This window comes from Cololabis saira, chromosome 19 (genome assembly GCF_033807715.1).
Source record: "Cololabis saira isolate AMF1-May2022 chromosome 19, fColSai1.1, whole genome shotgun sequence".
Classification (NCBI taxonomy): domain Eukaryota; kingdom Metazoa; phylum Chordata; class Actinopteri; order Beloniformes; family Belonidae; genus Cololabis; species Cololabis saira.
In genome coordinates this window covers 4,967,978-4,986,955 of record NC_084605.1, presented here as the reverse complement: position 1 = coordinate 4,986,955, position 18,978 = coordinate 4,967,978, and the positions used below count along the sequence as shown (strand labels likewise).

The 18,978-nt window shown below is 42.6% G+C and overlaps 1 protein-coding gene across 3 annotated transcripts in view; it reads right to left on the bottom strand.

Annotated features, from left to right (window-relative positions):
• tmem94 (transmembrane protein 94) overlaps window positions 1–18,978 on the bottom strand; it is a 71,253-nt gene that overhangs the window by 9,096 nt on the left and 43,179 nt on the right. For all 3 annotated transcript variants that reach the window (XM_061708615.1, XM_061708614.1, XM_061708616.1), the window contains 12 exons: window positions 17,152–17,254; window positions 16,844–17,052; window positions 11,242–11,423; window positions 9,856–9,988; window positions 8,261–8,376; window positions 6,468–6,567; window positions 6,161–6,269; window positions 5,368–5,554; window positions 5,219–5,296; window positions 3,777–3,862; window positions 3,615–3,696; window positions 1,380–1,537 (listed from right to left, as the gene is read on the bottom strand). In XM_061708615.1, the coding sequence (XP_061564599.1) occupies window positions 1,380–1,537; window positions 3,615–3,696; window positions 3,777–3,862; window positions 5,219–5,296; window positions 5,368–5,554; window positions 6,161–6,269; window positions 6,468–6,567; window positions 8,261–8,376; window positions 9,856–9,988; window positions 11,242–11,423; window positions 16,844–17,052; window positions 17,152–17,254 (1,543 nt within the window). The remainder of the gene's footprint in view (window positions 1–1,379; window positions 1,538–3,614; window positions 3,697–3,776; window positions 3,863–5,218; window positions 5,297–5,367; window positions 5,555–6,160; window positions 6,270–6,467; window positions 6,568–8,260; window positions 8,377–9,855; window positions 9,989–11,241; window positions 11,424–16,843; window positions 17,053–17,151; window positions 17,255–18,978) is intronic.

Sequence of the window (18,978 nt, the reverse complement as noted above, 5' to 3'; positions counted from 1 at the left end):
CTCATTTATTCATTCACACACACGCACTTTTTTCCTATTTTTTCTTTGTTCCTCTTTTTTACCTATTTTTTCTTCCTTTTTTACCTATTTCTTTTCTTTTTTTTTCTTATTTGTTCCTCTTTTTTTTCTTTGTTCCTCTTTTTCATTTTTTCTTCTTTTTTCATATTTTTTCCCTCTTTTTTTCTATTTTTTTCCAATTTTTTCCTGTTTTTCTCCTTTTTTTCCTCTTTTTTCCTCTTTATTTACTCTTTGTTCCTCGTTTTTCCCTATTTTCAAAAAGCGTCTTTCGTTTGTACGTTTTAAGTCTCATTTATTCATTCACACACATGCACTTTTTCCTCTTTTTTCCTCCTTTTTTTTTCCTTTGTTCCTCTTTTTTTCTCTTTTTTCCTCCTTTTTACCTATTTTTTCCTCATTTTTTACCTCTTTTCCTCTTTTTTTCCTTTTTTTTTCTTTGTTCCTCTTTTTTCATTTTTTCCTCTTTTCTCTTTTTTCATTTTTTCCTGTTTTTCTCCTTTTTTATTTTTTCCCTCTTTTTTTTCTTTTTTTCATCTTTTTTTTACTCTTTGTTCCTATTTTTTCCTTATTTTCATAAAGCATCTTTCTACAAAGAAATGTATGTTTTACGTCTCATTTATTCATTCACACACGCACTAATATACTTGGGAAACAGTTAGGCACCAAATATAATATATTTAATTTTCTCACATGGCAAAAATAAGAACTTTATTGATCCCACATAGGAGTAATTCATGTTGTATCAGCTCACAAAAAAATAAAGAAAAATCACAAAAATAAGAAAAATAGAGAAACATATTTTCTCATCAACAAAGCATATTTTACATAAACATATTTAAAAATGTTCAAGTAACAAAATAACATATTTGAACCATTTTTCAGATCTTTTCAGTTATTTAATTGTCTGAAAAATTGTTCAAATGTTATTTTGTTATTTGAAAATTTTAAATATGTTTTGTTAATGAGAAAATATGTTTCTCTATTTTTCTTATTTTTGTGAGGGGGATATATATTGTTTTTCGGCACTACCTTGTTCTCTATAGCTGATATAACATGAATTACTCCTATGTGGGATCAACAAAGTTCTTATTTTTGCCATCTGAGAAAATTAAATATATTATATTTGGTGCCTAACTGTTTCCCAAGTATATTAGTGCGTGTGTGAATGAATAAATGAGACGTAAAACGTACATTTCTTTGTAGAAAGACGCTTTATGAAAATAAGTCCATTTACTTGTATTAGTTTACAGCGCAGTCTTGAACATCCAATATGGCGGCGACGTTGACGTATCACAGCAGCTCCATGGGGCGTCTTAAGTATAAATGTCTATATTCTCCTGACAGCAGGGGGGGGGGGTTACCTGGCTATGAACAGGGAGCTGCAGGTGACGTTCTCGGCGATGGTGGCGTTCTTGCTGGCGGAGCAGACGGCCTGCAGGGTGAAGCCGAAGGCCAGCAGGAAGGCACAGAGCGTCAGGCCGAACTTCAGCAGGAAACAGCCCAGGAAGTAGTTCTGAGTCTGTTCACAGAGACGACAGGAAGTAGTTCTGAGTCTGTTCACAGAGACGACAGGAAGTAGTTCTGAGTCTGTTCACAGAGACGACAGGAAGTAGTTCTGAGTCTGTTCACAGAGACGACAGGAAGTAGTTCTGAGTCTGTTCACAGAGACGACAGGGAGCCGGTCAGCCGCAGGACTAAAGCCACGCGTAGCGGTGGTTGGAGCTCGGCTGCAGGGGGCGCTGTGGAGCAGCGGTTCAGGTCACGTTGTCACAGAGATCATTCAGTTTACATACGTGTGGAAATGAGGAGGAAGAAGATACAACTAGATCAGCAGGCTCAAAGCTGGACCTGGACCCGAGACCAACACCTCCAGTCATCAGTAAAGTTAACAGCAGCAGGTTATCAGTGCAGACCTCCCTGTTCCTGGAGTCACAGCTTCTCACTTCATGATGGTTTCAGCTCTACTAGTAATAAAGTCCTTTATTTTCTGTAATGTAACTAAAAAAAACAAAAATGTCATACATTCTGGATTCATTACAAATCAACTGAAATATTGCAAGCCTTTTATTATTTTAATATTGCTGATTATGGCGTACAGTTTAAGATTAAGATTCACAGAATATTGTACATTTTCTTAAGCTGTAAACCATGATCAGCAATATTAAAATAATAAAAGGCTTGCAATATTTCAGTTGATTTGTAATGAATCCAGAATGAATGGCATTTTTTTTTTTTTTTTTTTTTTTAAATTGCATTACAGAAAATAAAGAACTTTATCACAATATTCTAATTTTCTGAGACAGTCCTGTAGTTGGAACCTTATTACTGCAGTGCCCCGATCAGCACAAATGTGTATTCGTAAAGTCCCGTCAAATCCCGTAAAATCCCATCAAAGGCTGATTTATGGTTCCGCGTTACACAAACGCAGAACTTGCGGCGTAGGTTACGCGGCGACGCGCACCGTACGGTGTGTGTCGCCGCGTACCTTATGCCGTAGGCTCTGCGTTGATTTAACGCGGAACCATAAATCAGCCTTAAGTCAGACAAGTGTTGCTCAACCCGTGAAGACGCATGAAAGGCAAGTTTGATTTTCTTTTCTCTTCTCCCGTTCTACATGTAGCTGAAAAGCTTAAAGTAACTAAAGTAACGTAATGTTTTTTTGTCTTAGAGCAGGGGTGTCAAATGTGCGGCCCGAAGGAGATTTTCGTGCGGCCCGCGAGAAGTTTCCAACGTAAAAAAACGAAATGTTAATTTACTAAAAAGGAAGGCATAAATAATTGCCATGAATCGCAGCATTTCCGATAATATATTTCTTCTACAAATCCATCGTTATTCCACAAAGAGATTATTTCTTTGTAGACGGTCGTTTATTTTTATTAAATGACTACTATTATATACTTTTGCAGGAAAAATATCACTGCTAAAAAAGATGAAAGAAGATATTTATTCGGAGAATTTCAGTTTTGAATACGAGGATAGTGACAAAGTAAAACAGTTAAAAGAGAAGTGCTGACTTTTTCGGCACACTGGTGTAAATATCTGCGCCAATTTTTAAAAATAAATACACTTAATTGTACTGGAAAAATCTCTAAATCACAAAGAAACACTCTCGGATGTAATAAGAAAGATTTTGCTTTTAATTAAATTTCCTATAAAAAAGCGAAATATTAAAAAAACATACTTGTTTCTGTTTATCTTTGTAAAATGATATTAAAAGTATGTTACATAATTTGAAAAAAACGAGAAATTTCAAGAAAAGATCCTGAAGAAATACATTTTACATAATTAGAGTGTAAACAAAGTGCATATTTCCTCTAAAATTAACTAAACTGATATTGGATTAGATAACAATAGTAAAAAAAAAAAGAATTAGAAAACATTTTTTTTCGCACCGTTTTTGTTATTTTGAGCGTGCGGCCCGCAAGAAAAAAATTGGTCAAATCCGGCCCGCCAAGAAAAATGAGTTTGACACCCCTGTCTTAGAGTAACTATAACGGGATTACCCAAATTACAACTGTAACGCGGTACATTACTGCGTTACTGGCGAATGTAATCTCGTTACAGCCAACACTGCAGGTGAGTGACGGGGGCCGTACTTTCTTTGGGATGGAGTCCAGGTTCTTCCCCGTGGCCACCGTCATGACGGAGCTGTCCGGAGGTTTCCCCAGCAGAGACACGCTGAAAACAACCCGGACATCACAATGAGGGTCACGACCTCCCAAACCCCCGAGTCATCGGTGTTTGAGGTGAGTTTGTACCTGAGCAGCGGGCAGCTGAAGCAGGACACCCACAGGATGTCGGTGGTGTTCAGGGGGGGCGGCAGCTGAGCCGCGCAGGCCAGGAACTGGACAAACAACCCACACCAGTCGGTTAGGAAGCAGTAGGGCTGGACTAAAAAATTTATCACGATCATTTCTGGCATTTATCCAGATAACGATAAAAAAATACCAATTCAACTCCATCTTTGTAACTATAAATCTATCACCACATTCAGTCTTTGGAGCCAAATCACTGCTCTAAAAGATAATAAATACTAAACTACACCAATTAAATTGAATTAATAAAAACCAATTAAATGAGTTACACCTTTCTTTCTTTCTTTCTTTCTTTCTTTCTTTCTTTCTTTCTTTCTTTCTTTCTTTCTTTCTTTCTTTCTTTCTTTCTTTCTTTCTTTCTTTCTTTCTTTCTTTCTTTCTTTCTTTCTTTCTTTCTTTCTTTCTTTCTTTCTTTCTTTCTTTCTTTCTCTTTCTTTCTTTCTTTCTTTCTTTCTTTCTGGCTAACATAACATATCTAAAAAAATTAGAATATTCTGAGAATCTTAATCTTAAACTGTAAGCCATAATCAGCAATATTAAAATAATAAAAGGCTTGTATTATTTCAGTTGATTTGTAATGAATCCAGAATGTATGACATTCTTGTTTTTTTAATTGCATTACAGAAAATAAAGAACTTTATCACAATATCCTAATTTTCTGAGACAGTCCTGTATTTCCAGGTCCTCCAAGCTATTTATTAAATAAATATTCTCTGCTCTTGACCAGCGTTTACTGCTGCTGCATCTTGAAACTTTGTTTGGAAAACCAGCCCAGCAGGAATAAAAGCGTCATGGAGACAGACGGGCGAGGGAACGAGCAGAAAGAAAGACCGGAATTAATTTAAAGTGGAATGAGTGTAAACATGATACTACGGAAGAGTATTAGGGCCCATGCAGAAGAAAAAATATTTGAGAGGGGAAAATTTTTTTTCATTGTGCACTTGAAGAAAAAAGTCGAAATGTCGAGATTAATGTTGAAATACAATTTCAAGAATAAAGTCAAAATTTTGACTTTTTTCTCAACATTTCGACTTTTTTCTCGACATTGACTTGTTTCTCAAAGTGCATAATGAAAATTTTTTTTTTTCTTTTGTAAAATATTATTTTAATTTTTTCTCCTGCCTGGCCCTAATACTCTTCCGTAAGATACAACTATTCTATTCGGATTTAAAATCGGAATAAACCAGCCACTTACTTGGGAGTTAAGTTTAATTCGGAATGGCCATTTTCATGCGGAATTAGATGTTTACATGGTAATTTTTACTCATTTTTAATTTTAATTCTGAATTAAAGAGGAATTAAACTTCCCATGTAAACGCACTCACTGATACACGTCCCCAATCGTTACCTGGGGCGCCCCAGAACCGGGACGGCCTCGGCCTCACCTGAACGATGACCAGGCTGAGCTGGCACTGCAGCAGGAACAGGAAGCACTTCCGGATGCCGGAGGTGGTGTGGCGCGCCTGCAAGACAGCGGTGGTCAGAGCCCGGCGTGAACCAGACTAGAGAGAAGGTGGAGAGAGGAGAGGCTGACCTGCTCGATGAGCTTCACGATGCTGACGCTGTCCCCCTGGTGGAAGGACACGGAGCAGCCCAGGCTGTTGAGCTGCCCCGACAGCCGGGTGGGGGACAGGCCCTCCATGTCCCCGTCCAGCCCTCTGCTGGCGTAGCCGAACGTCTCCCACGAGCACTGGGACGGGTACAGGGGGTCCAGCGCAAGGCTGCAACACGACGGCAGGGAGTTAGAACCACAACCAACAGAAACACCAGACCAGGAACCAGACTAAGGGTGCTTTCACACCTGTCCCGTTTGGAGCAGTTGTTCCGAAACAGGGAGCGTTTCCTCCTAAAGATCGGTTTGTTTGGTACATGTGAACACAGCAATTGCGCTTGGATGCGGGACAAAACAAGCGAGCCGAGATCTCCTAGGAGAGGTTAGGGTTAGGTTCTCGGCTCGCTTCCATTCCAGACCTGGAGCGGTGCGTTTTTTTTATTTGGAGTGGGAACATAATCGACACAGCAACCGACACAACTCCATTCATTGTGTACAGGACTGTCTCAGAAAATTAGAATATTGTGATAAAGTCCTTTATTTTCTGTAATGCAATTAAAAAAACAAAAATGTCATACATTCTGGATTCATTACAAATCAACTGAAATATTGCAAGCCTTTTATTATTTTAATATTGCTGATTATGGTTTACAGATTAAGATTAAGATTCCCAGAATATTCTATTTTTTTGAGATAGGATATTTGAGTTTTCTTAAGCTGTAAGCCATGATCAGCAACTGTTAGTGTAAAGCCTGTAGTTATCTTGAATAGTTACCTCAGGTCACTCTGCAGGAACAGACGGCTGTTGCGGAAGTTTGCTGAACTCCCCAGACAGCAGGTCACCTCCCTGTTCTCCTGCATGATCTTCATCATCTCACACATGGCTGTAGGAGAGGAGAGAGGACGTGAGCGGGGTGTGATGGAGGAGACGGAGGAATGAGACGGAGGAAGACCAGAGGTCCACCGGACATGAGCGGGGTGTGATGGAGGAGACGGAGGAAGACCAGAGGTCCACCAGACATGAGCGGGGTGTGATGTAGGAGACGGAGGAAGACCAGAGGTCCACCGGGACCGGGACTCACTGTCGGGGGTGCAGTCGGTGAAGAGCGGCACCAGGAGAGGCACGTTGTCGATGTTCTTCAGGTGCGGACGGACCTGGTGGATCCCGCGAGGCAGCTTGGCCTGAGGAAGAGCAGGACGGTGTTAGGAGGACCAGAGCCGAGCCTGAAGACCGGGACATGGAGGAGTGTTCTGAACACACCTGTGTCGTCTAGGGGACTTCTGGGTAATACTGTTGTGAAGTTAATCAAACTTCTGAACTAGTTAGTCCTCATGAAACTATCACATGTTAACAGATGACAGGGCAGCCCTTCCTGAGTTTTGTCAGGGGGGTCGACTGTCCTGGGAACAGCTGAACCATTGTCAGTTGAACCATCTGTTAAAGACCCCCATGAAGTTGCTGTTTTTGTCCAGGAAGACATTTGACCTATGTGAGGAAGATGTCTGTTTGTTTCTGCATACCACAGATTAGTTCATCTTTAACTGAAATGTCACATGTGTGACCTTTTTAAACCTCGATGTCTGTTACCTCCGTCTGTTTCCTGTTTTCTTCCAATTGTCCATTATCTATACACTGACAGTCCGTATATGGTCATTTCCTGTGTCCCATTCTCAATAAAAGCGTCTTGCAGAAAGAGCATCTTGAGAGAAGAGCTTGGGAGTTCTCTGTGAGGGCCTGCGGGTCCTGCACTCCTCTGCTCTCCTCTCCACATTTCTGCAGAAAGCCTTAAAAATCATTCTAACAGTCTCTGTGTCTTTCCTAGTTACGAATTTATGTTATGTTGATTTAAGGATCCAACACTGTACAGCAGGTAGGGGTGTAATAATATATCGTGTCACGAAATTTCACGATACAAAAACGTTGTGGAGGTGACAAACTATAGCGAGATATTGTGTTATTAATATTCATATATTGTGTTTACTAGTAACGCGCATCCTATTGGTGCAGCGCCTCGACCCGCGGACCAAAATCTGACTACTCTCAGAAGAAACTAGTACCGTTTTGCGTTCCCAATCACAGGACTCTTGGGCGTTTTGAACTCCGAACTTTTACTTCTTAAGTGAGCATGAATCAATCTTTTTTATGATGTAAAGATTGTGTCGTCCCCAAAGGTGGAGGATGAAACGATACCGGGGTTCACCTTACGGCCTCAGGCTGGAGCAGGTGAAGCTCTGAGCTCTGGCAGAAGATAAATAACAGTCATGTTGCATTTGGAGTTTGGGACTTTTCATAGTTTATTTATTTACTTTTATTTATTTAATTCATTTTAGTTGTTAAATTTCTGTAAATGAAAAAAGTCAAGTCATACATGAGAGAAACTATTCAGTTTGTGGCAAAATACTTTTACTGAAGATGAAACTGAAGATGCATAATGCAAACCTGACATTTACTTTTAGTTCAGTTTGTGGAAAATGGTTGGCCTGGCTTTCTCTTTAAAACTTAAACAGTTATAAATCATTACAAACTGGAACAATAGGGCAAACGTACAGTATTGTTTTGTATTTTGTGTCTTTCAAATAAAAGACAATTTTTTCCAGATCTATGTTCCTCATTCAAGGTTGTTAAAAAAATACTGCTATGATATCGTATCGTTATCGTGAGATTAGTGTATCGTTACACCCCTAACAACAGGACACCCACATCTGGGCGTTTCTCCTAGGTAATCTGATATTTTGGGGGGTTCATTTGCTATCAGTTGATTTGGGGCTGGGAGGATAAATAAATGCTCCTGAACCTGCTACAGTGATGTTTAAGAGAGCCGTGAAGCCACATTTGGGGCATTAGGTAACCAGAAGGGGTCGGGGGTGTCATTACTCTGTTGCAGTCCTCCAGGAAGCTGGGCACGTCACTGTCGGTGGGCTGGAAGCTGGCCAGGTCTGAGTGAGCTTCCTCCTCGGGCAGCAGCGGCCCCTCCGCCTCGTCCCGGGAATCTACGTCAGTGGAACAGAAAAACAAGGACATGTCACGCTTTTCACATGTGTTCAGGGTTTCTGGCGGCGCTGCGGCCCCCGTCCGGGACCACGCCCACATCAGGGACCACGCCCTCATTCCTGAGGACCGGAGAACCGGAGGACCTGGACGGGGTCCCAGATCTGCTGGAGTCGAGCTTTACTTACAACAAACACGACACCTCAGATTTAACCCTTGTACCGTCTTTGGGTCAAAATGACCTAATTCTCCCGTTCCTTCCTTCTTCCCTTCCTCCTTCCTTCCTTCTTTTTTCCCTAACTTCCTTCTTCCCTTCCTCTTTTCTTATTTCCTTCCTTCCTTCCTTATTTCCTTCCTTCCTTCCTTATTTCCTTCCTTCCTTCCTTCCTTCCTTCCTTCCTTCCTTCCTTCCTTGTTTTCTCTCTTCCTTCCTTCTTTCTTTGTTTTCTCTCTTCCTTCCTTCTTTCCTTGTTTTCTCCCTTCCTTCCTTCTTTCCTTGTTTTCTCCCTTCCTTCCTTCTTTCCTTGTTTTTTCCCTTCCTTCCTTCTTTCTTTCCTTGTTTTCTTCCTTCCTTCCTTCCTTCTTTCCTTGTTTTCTCTCTTCCTTCCTTCTTTCCTTGTTTTTTCCCTTCCTTCCTTCTTTCTTTCCTTGTTTTCTTCCTTCCTTCCTTCCTTCTTTCCTTGTTTTCTCTCTTCCTTCCTTCTTTCCTTGTTTTCTCCCTTCCTTCCTTCCTTCTTTCCTTGTTTTCTCCCTTGTTTCCTTCCTTGTTTTCTTCCTTGTTTCCTTCCTTGTTTTCTTCCTTGTTTCCTTCCTTCCTTGTTTTCTCCCTTCCTTCCTTCTTTCCTTCCTTGTTTTCTCCCTTCCTTCTTTCCTTGTTTTCTCCCTTCCTTCCTTCTTTCCTTCCTTGTTTTCTCCCGTCTTTCCTTCCTTGTTTTCTCCCTTCTTTCCTTCCTTGTTTTCTCCCGTCTTTCCTTCCTTGTTTTCTCCCGTCTTTCCTTCCTTGTTTTCTCCCTTCTTTCCTTCCTTCCTTGACCCGATGACAGCACAAGGGTTAAGGGTCAATGCTGACTGATCAGCAGAGGTTTGCCGTTTCTATAAAGATGTTAAGAGGTTCCAACAATTACTGTTCACAAAGTTTTCCTGAGCAGTGAACGCTTTGGTTGGGACTTTGGAGAAATGTTGTTCAGAGGAAGCCGAGTCGAAGAGAGCTAGAGGAAGACAGAGAAAGTCGGAGGAAGACAGAGGAAGTCGGAGGAAGAGAGAGGAAGTCAGAGGAAGAGAGAGGAAGTCGGAGGAAGAGAGAGGAAGTCGGAGGAAGAGAGAGGAAGTCGGAGGAAGAGAGAGGAAGTCGGAGGAAGAGAGAGGAAGTCGGAGGAAGAGAGAGGAAGTCAGAAGAAGCCGGAGGAAGACAGAGGAAGCCGACAGCAAGCTGTGATGGGAAGTCTAAGTCTAAGGCGGTCTAAGTCGGTCTAAGTGGGTACCCTGGTGCAGCTCGTCCGGCAGCGAGCCCTGGCCCGGGCTGGACGGGGCTCCACCGTAGGGCCCGTCTCCGTTGGGGGTGAGAGAGATGTGACAGTTCCAGCCCGTCTCCAGACCCATCTTCTCTGCAAACACCTGGGGACACACAGGAGGCGTGGTCAGAACTAGGGCTGCAACGATTCGTCAACGTTGTCGACAAAAATCGATAATCAAAATTGTCAACAATGAATTCCATTGTCGACAATTGTCGCCAGACGTGTTTTTCCAATGGAGTGAGGCGTCTCACTTCAATACGTTCTCTGCCGAGAGTCGCGCATGCGCGATAGCGTCTCTGCCGAGCGGTAGCGGGTAAACAGAAATGACGGCGTCCCGTCCTGTAGCAGCTGCATGTAACAAAACTTCTAAAGTTTTGGAGCCTTTTAGCCTAAATAAAAAGATGACTTGCAAGGTTTGCAAAGCCGACCTTGCTTATCACGGGGGCACGTTGGTAATGCACAAGCATTTGGAGAGAAAGCACGTCGGGTCTGGGTGACGAGTTTCAACAAATGATACACCAGTTCAACCCAGAGCACGTCCTGCCATCCAGAACCCATTTCACCCACTTGATACAGAAAAAATATGAGACGTTTTATTTCGTTTTTTATACAACACATTTGCCTGTTCTTAAAAAATGAAAAATAATGGACAGAGGTTTATTTATTCATGGATTTATGTCTGACTGATCACTGCCTGTCCTTGGTTTTAGATAGGACATTTTATTAACTTTTTGTATGAACAGCAGCAAAGTTGAATAAAATATCTACAGGACTGTCTCAGAAAATTAGAATATTGTGACAAAGTTCTTTATTTTCTGTAATGCAATTAAAAAAACAGAAATGTCATACATTCTGGATTCATTACAAATCAACTGAAATATTGCAAGCCTTTTATTATTTTAATATTGCTGATTATGGTTTACAGTTTAAGATTAAGATTCCCAGAATATTATATTTTTTTGAGATAGGATATTTGAGTTTTCTTAAGCTGTAAGCCATGATCAGCAATATTAAAATAATAAAAGACTTGCAATATTTCAGTTGATTTGTAATGAATCCAGAATGTATGACATTGTTGCATTACAGAAAATAAAGGACTTTATCACAATATTCAGATTTTCTGAGACAGTCCTGTATTTTTCATTGAAGTTCCATCTTTCTTGTGTTTATTATCATTTGCCACATAATTAAAGCGTCATACTAAATTTAAGAAAAAATTACTAATTATCCGATTAGTCGACTAATCGTTTCAATAGTCGGTGACTAGTCGACTATTAAAATAGTCGTTAGTTGCAGCCCTAGACCGGACTGGGCCGGGCCGGCGGCTCGGACCCGGGCCGGGGGAAACCTCACCTTGCTGCGGAGCTCGTCCTCCCTGGAGAAGTACACGAAGCGGATGCAGGCGTTGACCAGCGCGTCGATCAGCCGGACCGTGTCCAGCCGGGCCTGGAACTGGGACGACACCATCCCCATGAAGATCTGGCCGCTCAGCGCCTGCACGCAGTCGTCCCGCTCCACCGCCTCGCCGATGCCCTCTGGGGACGGGACACGGGTCAGAACCACAGGACACGGGTCAGAACCACAGGACACGGGTCAGAACCACGGGACACGGGTCAGAACCACAGGACACGGGTCAGAACCACAGGACACGGGTCAGAACCACAGGACACGGGTCAGAACCGGAGAAATGTTGTTCAGAGGAAGCCAGTGAGAAAGAGGAAGTCGGAGGAATAGGAAGAAATTGGAGGAAGTCAGAGTAAGGCCCCGTTTCCAAGTAGCAAAAACGGTGGTGTTTTCATGCGTTTTAGCCGTTCGTTTACACGAAAACGAAGCTCAAAGTCTCCAAAAACCATCATTTCTGAAAACTCCGGCCAAAGTTGGAGATTTTCAAAAACTCCGTCTTCACGTTTGCTTGTAAACGGAGGGAAACGGACATTTATTCTTCAGAACGTCACATTATGAGCTGATTAAATGTGCCAATGATGAACTTTCTTCAATTGCCCACTGGTTCCAACTTAACAAACTGACCCTCAATGTCAATAAATGCAACTTCATGGTCTTTTGTAACATTAATAAGTTCTATCCCAAGGAGTTAGCCAAAATTCTAATAAATGGTAATGAAATCCTTCAAGTCAATTCAACCAAATTTCTGGGGGTTATTCTAGATGAACACCTCAACTGGTGTAATCATATTGATCTCGTCTCCAAAAGATCCATGAAGATGCTAGGCATTTTGAGGAAAGTTCTCCCTTTAATTCATTCCTCAGCTTACTTAACCCTATATTATAGTTTCTTGTTCCCTCATTTAAATTATTGTAACATTGTTTGGGCAGCTAATTATCCGACTCATCTAAGAAAACTACTCTTATTGCAGAAGAGGTTTCTGAGATTGATCTCCCACTCCTCTAGATATGCGCCATCAGCGCCTCTTTTTCTGAGGTATCGACTCTTACCTATTGATAAGGTGAATGCCTATCAAACATGCCTTTTTATTCATAAGTTTATATACAGGAAACAAGATCTGCCAATTACTTTTCACAATTTCTTTATTCTGACAACAGACTTTCACTCATATCAAACAAGGTTTAGTAACAATAGCTTATCTATACCGTCCTCCCGAACCTCAAGTCACCAATTCAACATTATTTATAGAGGCCCCAAGCTCTGGTCTGACTTAAACTCTTCACTGAGGTCCACCTCCTCCCAATGCATTTTCAAAAAAAACCTAAAGGAATTTTTACTTTCCACAGGAACCTAATTTACTTTCTCTACTCGACCTTTCATTTTATCGACCTTTAATTTTATATTCTTTCTCATTGTTCTGCTTTTGTCACATTTTTTGTTCTTTCTTTGTGTTTTTTACTATTAGTTATTTCAAGTACTTGAATTCCTGTTGCTATTGATCTTTGTCTTTTGTTGTTGTTTAGCTCATGCATGCTGTCTGCTTGTCCTTTGTTTTGTTTTTTTTGACAGGGGTGGAACCTTGTACTTCGTTCCCTCCTTGCGCAGTGCTTCATGCATCTAATTGTGCTAAATTAATAAACTCTAAACTCTAAAGAGGAAGAAATTGGAGGAAGTCAGAGTAAGGCCTCGTTTCCACGTAGCAAAAACGGTGGTGTTTTCATGCGTTTTGGTCGTTCGTTTACACGAAAACGAAGCTCAAAGTCTCCAAAAACCATCATTTCTGAAAACTCCGGCCAAAGTGGAGATTTGCAAAAACTCCGTCTTCACGTTTGCTTGTAAACGGAGAGAAACGGACATGTAGGCTTCAGAACGTCACATTATGCAACAGAAACGTCACCAGCTTCATGTGTGCGACCTGTGTTTACAATTTGTTTAGCCTCCATCAATATTTTCTTGTATTTGACCTGTTTTATATTCTAAAGTCACACTTAAAAGTAACTCCACTTCTCTGTCACTCCAAACCAAAGACTAGTTTCATCTTGGAAGTAACTGGAAGTTACTCGTGTCATTTGTTGATGTTTTTTCCAGGATTCTGATTGGCTAGCATGACTTTATCTTCTCGTTACACTGCCCCCTGCAGGTCTGGCTGCTCATAGCACCTTAACAGATATTTATGCGGGGTCGTGTAAATTATGGTATTTTTCAAAACGTAGTAGGAGGAAGCCAGCGAAAGTTAGAAGAAATTGGAGGAAGTCAGAGGAAGAGGAAGTCAGAGAAAGCCGGAGGAAGTCGGAGGACGTCAAAGGAAGACAGAGGAAGTCGGAAGAAGACAGAGGAAGAGGAAGTCGAAGGAAGTCAGAGAGAGAGAGGAAGTCAGAGAAAGTCTGAGAAAGTTAGAAGAAATTGGAGGAAGTCAGAGAAAGCCGGAGGAAGTCGGAGGATGTCAAAGGAAGACAGAGGAAGACGGAGGAAGCGAGAGGAAGTCGGAGAAAGCGAGAGGAAGTCAGAGGAAGTCGGAGAAAGCGAGAGGAAGTCTGAGGAAGTCGGAGGAAGAAGTAGGAAGTCGGAGAAAGACAGATGAAGTCGGAGGAAGTCGGAGGAAGTCAGGAAGACAGAGGAAGACGGAGGAAGTCGGAGAAAGCGAGAGGAAGTCAGAGAAAGTCTGAGAAAGTTAGAAGAAATTGGAGGAAGTCAGAGAAAGCCGGAGGAAGTCGGAGGAAGTCAGGAAGACAGAGGAAGACGGAGGAAGTCGGAGAAAGCGAGAGGAAGTCAGAGGAAGTCTGAGGAAGCCAGAGGAAGTCGGAGAAAGACAGATGAAGTCGGAGGAAGTCGGAGGAAGTCAGGAAGTCAGAGGAAGACAGAGGAAGTCGGAGGAAGACAGAGGAAGACAGAGGAAGACAGAGGAAGACAGAGGAAGTCGGAGGAAGACGGAGGAAGTCGGAGGAAGACAGAGGAAGACAGAGGAAGTCGGAGGAAGACAGAGGAAGTCGGAGGAAGACGGAGGAAGTCAGAGGAAGACAGAGGAAGTCGGAGGAAGACGGAGGAAGACGGAGGAAGTCGGAGGAAGACAGAGGAAGTCGGAGGAAGACAGAGGAAGTCGGAGGAAGACAGAGGAAGTCGGAGGAAGACGGAGGAAGACGGAGGAAGACGGAGGAAGACGGAGGAAGACAGAGGAAGACGGAGGAAGTCGGAGGAAGACAGAGGAAGACAGAGGAAGTCAGAGGAAGACAGAGGAAGTCGGAGGAAGACAGAGGAAGTCGGAGGAAGACGGAGGAAGACGGAGGAAGACGGAGGAAGACGGAGGAAGACAGAGGAAGACGGAGGAAGTCGGAGGAAGACAGAGGAAGACAGAGGAAGTCGGAGGAAGACAGAGGAAGTCGGAGGAAGACGGAGGAAGTCAGAGGAAGACAGAGGAAGTCGGAGGAAGACGGAGGAAGACGGAGGAAGTCGGAGGAAGACAGAGGAAGTCGGAGGAAGACAGAGGAAGTCGGAGGAAGACAGAGGAAGTCGGAGGAAGTCGGAGGAAGTCGGAGGAAGACAGAGGAAGTCAGAGGAAGACAGAGGAAGACAGAGGAAGTCGGAGGAAGACAGAGGAAGACAGAGGAAGACGGAGGAAGTCGGAGGAAGACGGAGGAAGACGGAGGAAGACAGAGGAAGACAGAGGAAGACGGAGGAAGTCGGAGGAAGACAGAGGAAGTCGGAGGAAGTCGGAGGAAGACGGAGGAAGACAGAGGAAAGCCGGAGATATACTCTACGCACGTAACCTGCGTAGCCTGCGTAGCCTGCTTTGTGTCTGTTCATGCTCCACTGCGTACGTCGCGTAACACCCGAGTAGAGCCTGTCATACCGATGGTGACCGATAGGGGGCAGTAAGCAGAGCAACAGTTGGAAAAGCTACTTATATTAAGTAGCAGAAGTAGTAGCAGCAGCAGCGGTAGCAGATTAGAAAAACGAACACTTTTACAGGACAATATTGGATGATGTAGGAGATTATAACATCGTGTGAATGTGTATGAGTGTGTATGAATGTTTGTGGTGGTCGGAGGGGCCGTTTGGCGCGATATGGCAGCCACGCTCCCGTCAGTCTGCAGGGCAGCTGAGCTGCGGCTACAAACGGAGCTAACACCGGGGAGAATGTGTGTGAATGAATAATGATCTCTGTAAAGCTCTGGGTGCCTAGAAGGAAGCTAAAGAAAACCATAACATTATTATTATTATTATTACTCTTTTTTTAATGTGTATTACTTATTTATATTACTGTTTTACCCCCTTCCCTGTGTGTGTGTGTGTGTGTGTGTACTTCTGCTACGTGAGTTTCCCCGTTGAGGGAGTAATAATAAAGGACTATTTTATCTTATCTTATTATTATTGCTTATTATCAAAAGTGGATAGTCTTTCCAGACTAATTTATCCAGCATTCTCCTCACCCATCTCAACAAGAATGACGAAACAATAAATCCAGTTATTTTAGGTTCATATGGAGAAGTAGATGTCAATATATAAGAAAGATTAACATGGTCAAAAAATGTATTGTTCCTAATATGATTCCAAGTCATTCAATAGTATTTTTATTGAAAAACAGAGTATTTAAAATAAAATAAGTCCCGTCAATTGACTCCTGGCTCCCGGCTCCGCTTCCTCCCGGCTCCGGGAGGCACCGAGGCTCGGCGCGTACCTCCGCCGGGGGTCGGTCGCCGGGGGTCGGTCGCCGGGGCTCGGTCGCCGGGGCTCGGTCGCCGGGGCTCGGCGGCCGGGGCTCGCCATCCGCGGTACTCCCGGGGACTCTAGTCCCGCAGCACCAGTGAGTATTTTGACCGGAGAGATTATAAAATACCGGACTTCGGCATATTTTACCGGACAACGGAAACCCTGGGGGGAAGTTAAATATTGCATAAATATATGCACGGGGAACTTTCTCCAGGGGAGAGCAGCATAATCGTGCCAGCCGGGATCAGACCGGGAACAGCGATACTAGCAGACAGAGCGAGAACTGCAGGTCGCGTACGCGTTCAGTGTCTTTTTGAGAACGTGCACGTCGACGCGTCAAATGTACGCAGGATACGCAGGATACGCGAGACGTGACGTCACGCGTATCCTGCGTCTCGCGTACGCGTTCTGAACTGCAAGTATAAACGCGGCTGAAGACAGAGGAAGACGGAGGAAGTCGGAGGAAGACAGAGGAAGACAGAGGAAGTCAGAGGAAGACAGAGGAAGTCGGAAGAAATTGGAGGAAGTCAGAGGAAGTCGTGGGAAGACGGAGGAAGTCGGAGGAAGTCGGAGGAAGTCGGAGGAAGACAGAGGAAGTCGGAGGAAGTCGGAGGAAGTCGGAGGAAGACAGAGGAAGTCAGAGGAAGACAGAGGAAGACAGAGGAAGTCGGAGGAAGACAGAGGAAGTCGGAGGAAGTCGGAGGAAGACAGAGGAAGTCAGAGGAAGTCGGAGGAAGACAGAGGAAGTCGGAGGAAGACAGAGGAAGTCGGAGGAAGTCGGAGGAAGACAGAGGAAGTCGGAGGAAGCCGGAGGAAGTGAGAGGAAATTGGAGGAAGTCCGTACCGTCAGAACTCCAGCTGTTCCTGCAGGACCCGGCCTTGATGGGCGTGGTGGCGGGGAGGTCCAGCCCCGAGAACAGCAGCGGGCCCGGCGCCAGCTCCACGCACTTCCCGTTCAGCTGGCCCGACACCGACACGTGCATGGGCTTGTAGGCGAAGGCCGAGCAGTAGCCGGACAGGCAGGCCCGCTGGTAGAAGTCCAGCACCTTCTTCCTGCAACGCACACAGCACCGGCCCGTCAGCGCCGGCACGGCCCGGGGGCGGGGAACGCACCTGAGTCAGGGGTCGGGGGTCACGGGGTCGGGGGCGGACCTGTCCGAGCCGGAGAGCGGGTAGATGTCGGTGCCGTCCCAGAAGTCTGTGCACGCCTCCAGGATGAGGTCAGCTGACCCGTGAGACAACATCTGGACGTGGTCTGCACGAGACGAGAACCGGGTTAAACACCAACAGAAGGTCTGACTGGAGCAGGGGCCGGATTCAACAATATGTTCTTAAGAACGATCTTAAGAAATGTCTTAAAATCTAAAATTAAGAACTTCATAAGAAAGTTCTTAAGTGAAATCCCTCAATATTTTCTTAATAACCGTCTTAAGAACTGTCATTTCTTACGAATTTCTTATTTTTCCTACTTAAGAACTTCTTAAATTATGTCATTGCATTGCACGCGCCAACAAACAACATTTATAGGTAGTTTGGTCTTAACTGTCAGTCACTAAACATGGAGAAGGAGAAAAAGAGATGCAGGAACTTTTCAAGGTTATGGTGGATGAGATTAATGGGTGAAAAAAAAATACTATTGGAGAAAATTAATAATAATTAACTACCACTAACTAACGCTAACTAACATGCTAACAAACAGTTAACAGACTCTTTGTGTAATTAATTACAAAGTATATCCTCAAACTATGACCTACTAGTCTAAACTTGTCTAAAATGTGCTGAAAAAGGTGATATTAGAGGCTTATTATTATCCTCATCATCATCATCATCAATAATAATAATAATAATAATAATAATAATAATACCTTTTCACAGAAGAAATTTTAAGACATGTCAAGGTTGTCTTAAAGTTAAGAACAATTTTGAGAACTTTTATTTCAAGAATAGCATTTATTCTTACGTTTTTTCTTAAGAGGAAACTTAAGAAGAAAGTTGAGAAAATACTTAAGAACTTTTTTGGAGAATATGACTTCTTTTTCTTCTTAACTTAAGAAAAAAATGACACTTAAGATTTTTTTTTTTAAGAATGTTTTGTGAATCCGGCCCCAGGTCTGTACTCTGGAGCAGGTCTGCAACTATTGAATATTTTAGTAATCCAGTATTCTACTGAAAATGTAATCGAGTAATCGGATAAAACATATTTTTTGTTTAGTTAACCCTCCGGGACAGTTAGAATAATTGTTACACTTTGACCCCTTTTGCGCAAAAAATGTGCATTTCATAAAGAAACTATAAAACATATTATACATTAATATTATATTCTACTTTCATTGAGCTAATTTCTTTCACCAATATCTGACCTAAGTCTTGATATCAAATTAGAGGTGTGCAAACAAGGGTACCTCTCGATTCGATTCAATTTCGATTATTGGAGCTTCGATTCTTCGATTATTGTGATTTTTAATGCTTTTTTCCATACAAGATTGATTTTGTCTTCATCTGTGGCTACATTTGTAAATAAATAGCCAATCAATTAACTCAGTTCCTCTAACAACACTCATTAAGTAAATAACAAGGTTTTTTGAACATTTGACATGTATTTTTCAAAGACACAAAATAATGTATTTTATGACTATGTAAACATTTGCTCTTTGACTTAACTTTGACCAGGGAAAGCTGCACTTGCATGAGAGCGCCCTCTATTGGTGGAAAACACTGAAAACGGTCAAGCCCTGGATTTAATGAGTTCATTAATTCAAGTAAACTAGATATGTACTTCCATCAAATTTATTTAGTGTAAACATATCTGCCATATTTCAAGTGAACAATAAGAAATGTGCATTCTTGTAAATGAAATGATTCAGCAGCTTATTCATTCTGGAATCTGGATAGCATAACTTAATTTAAAAAAAAAAAAAAAAAAAAAAAAAAAAAAAAAATTAATTGATTCCAAATCGTCACGTGACGCATCGCGATGCA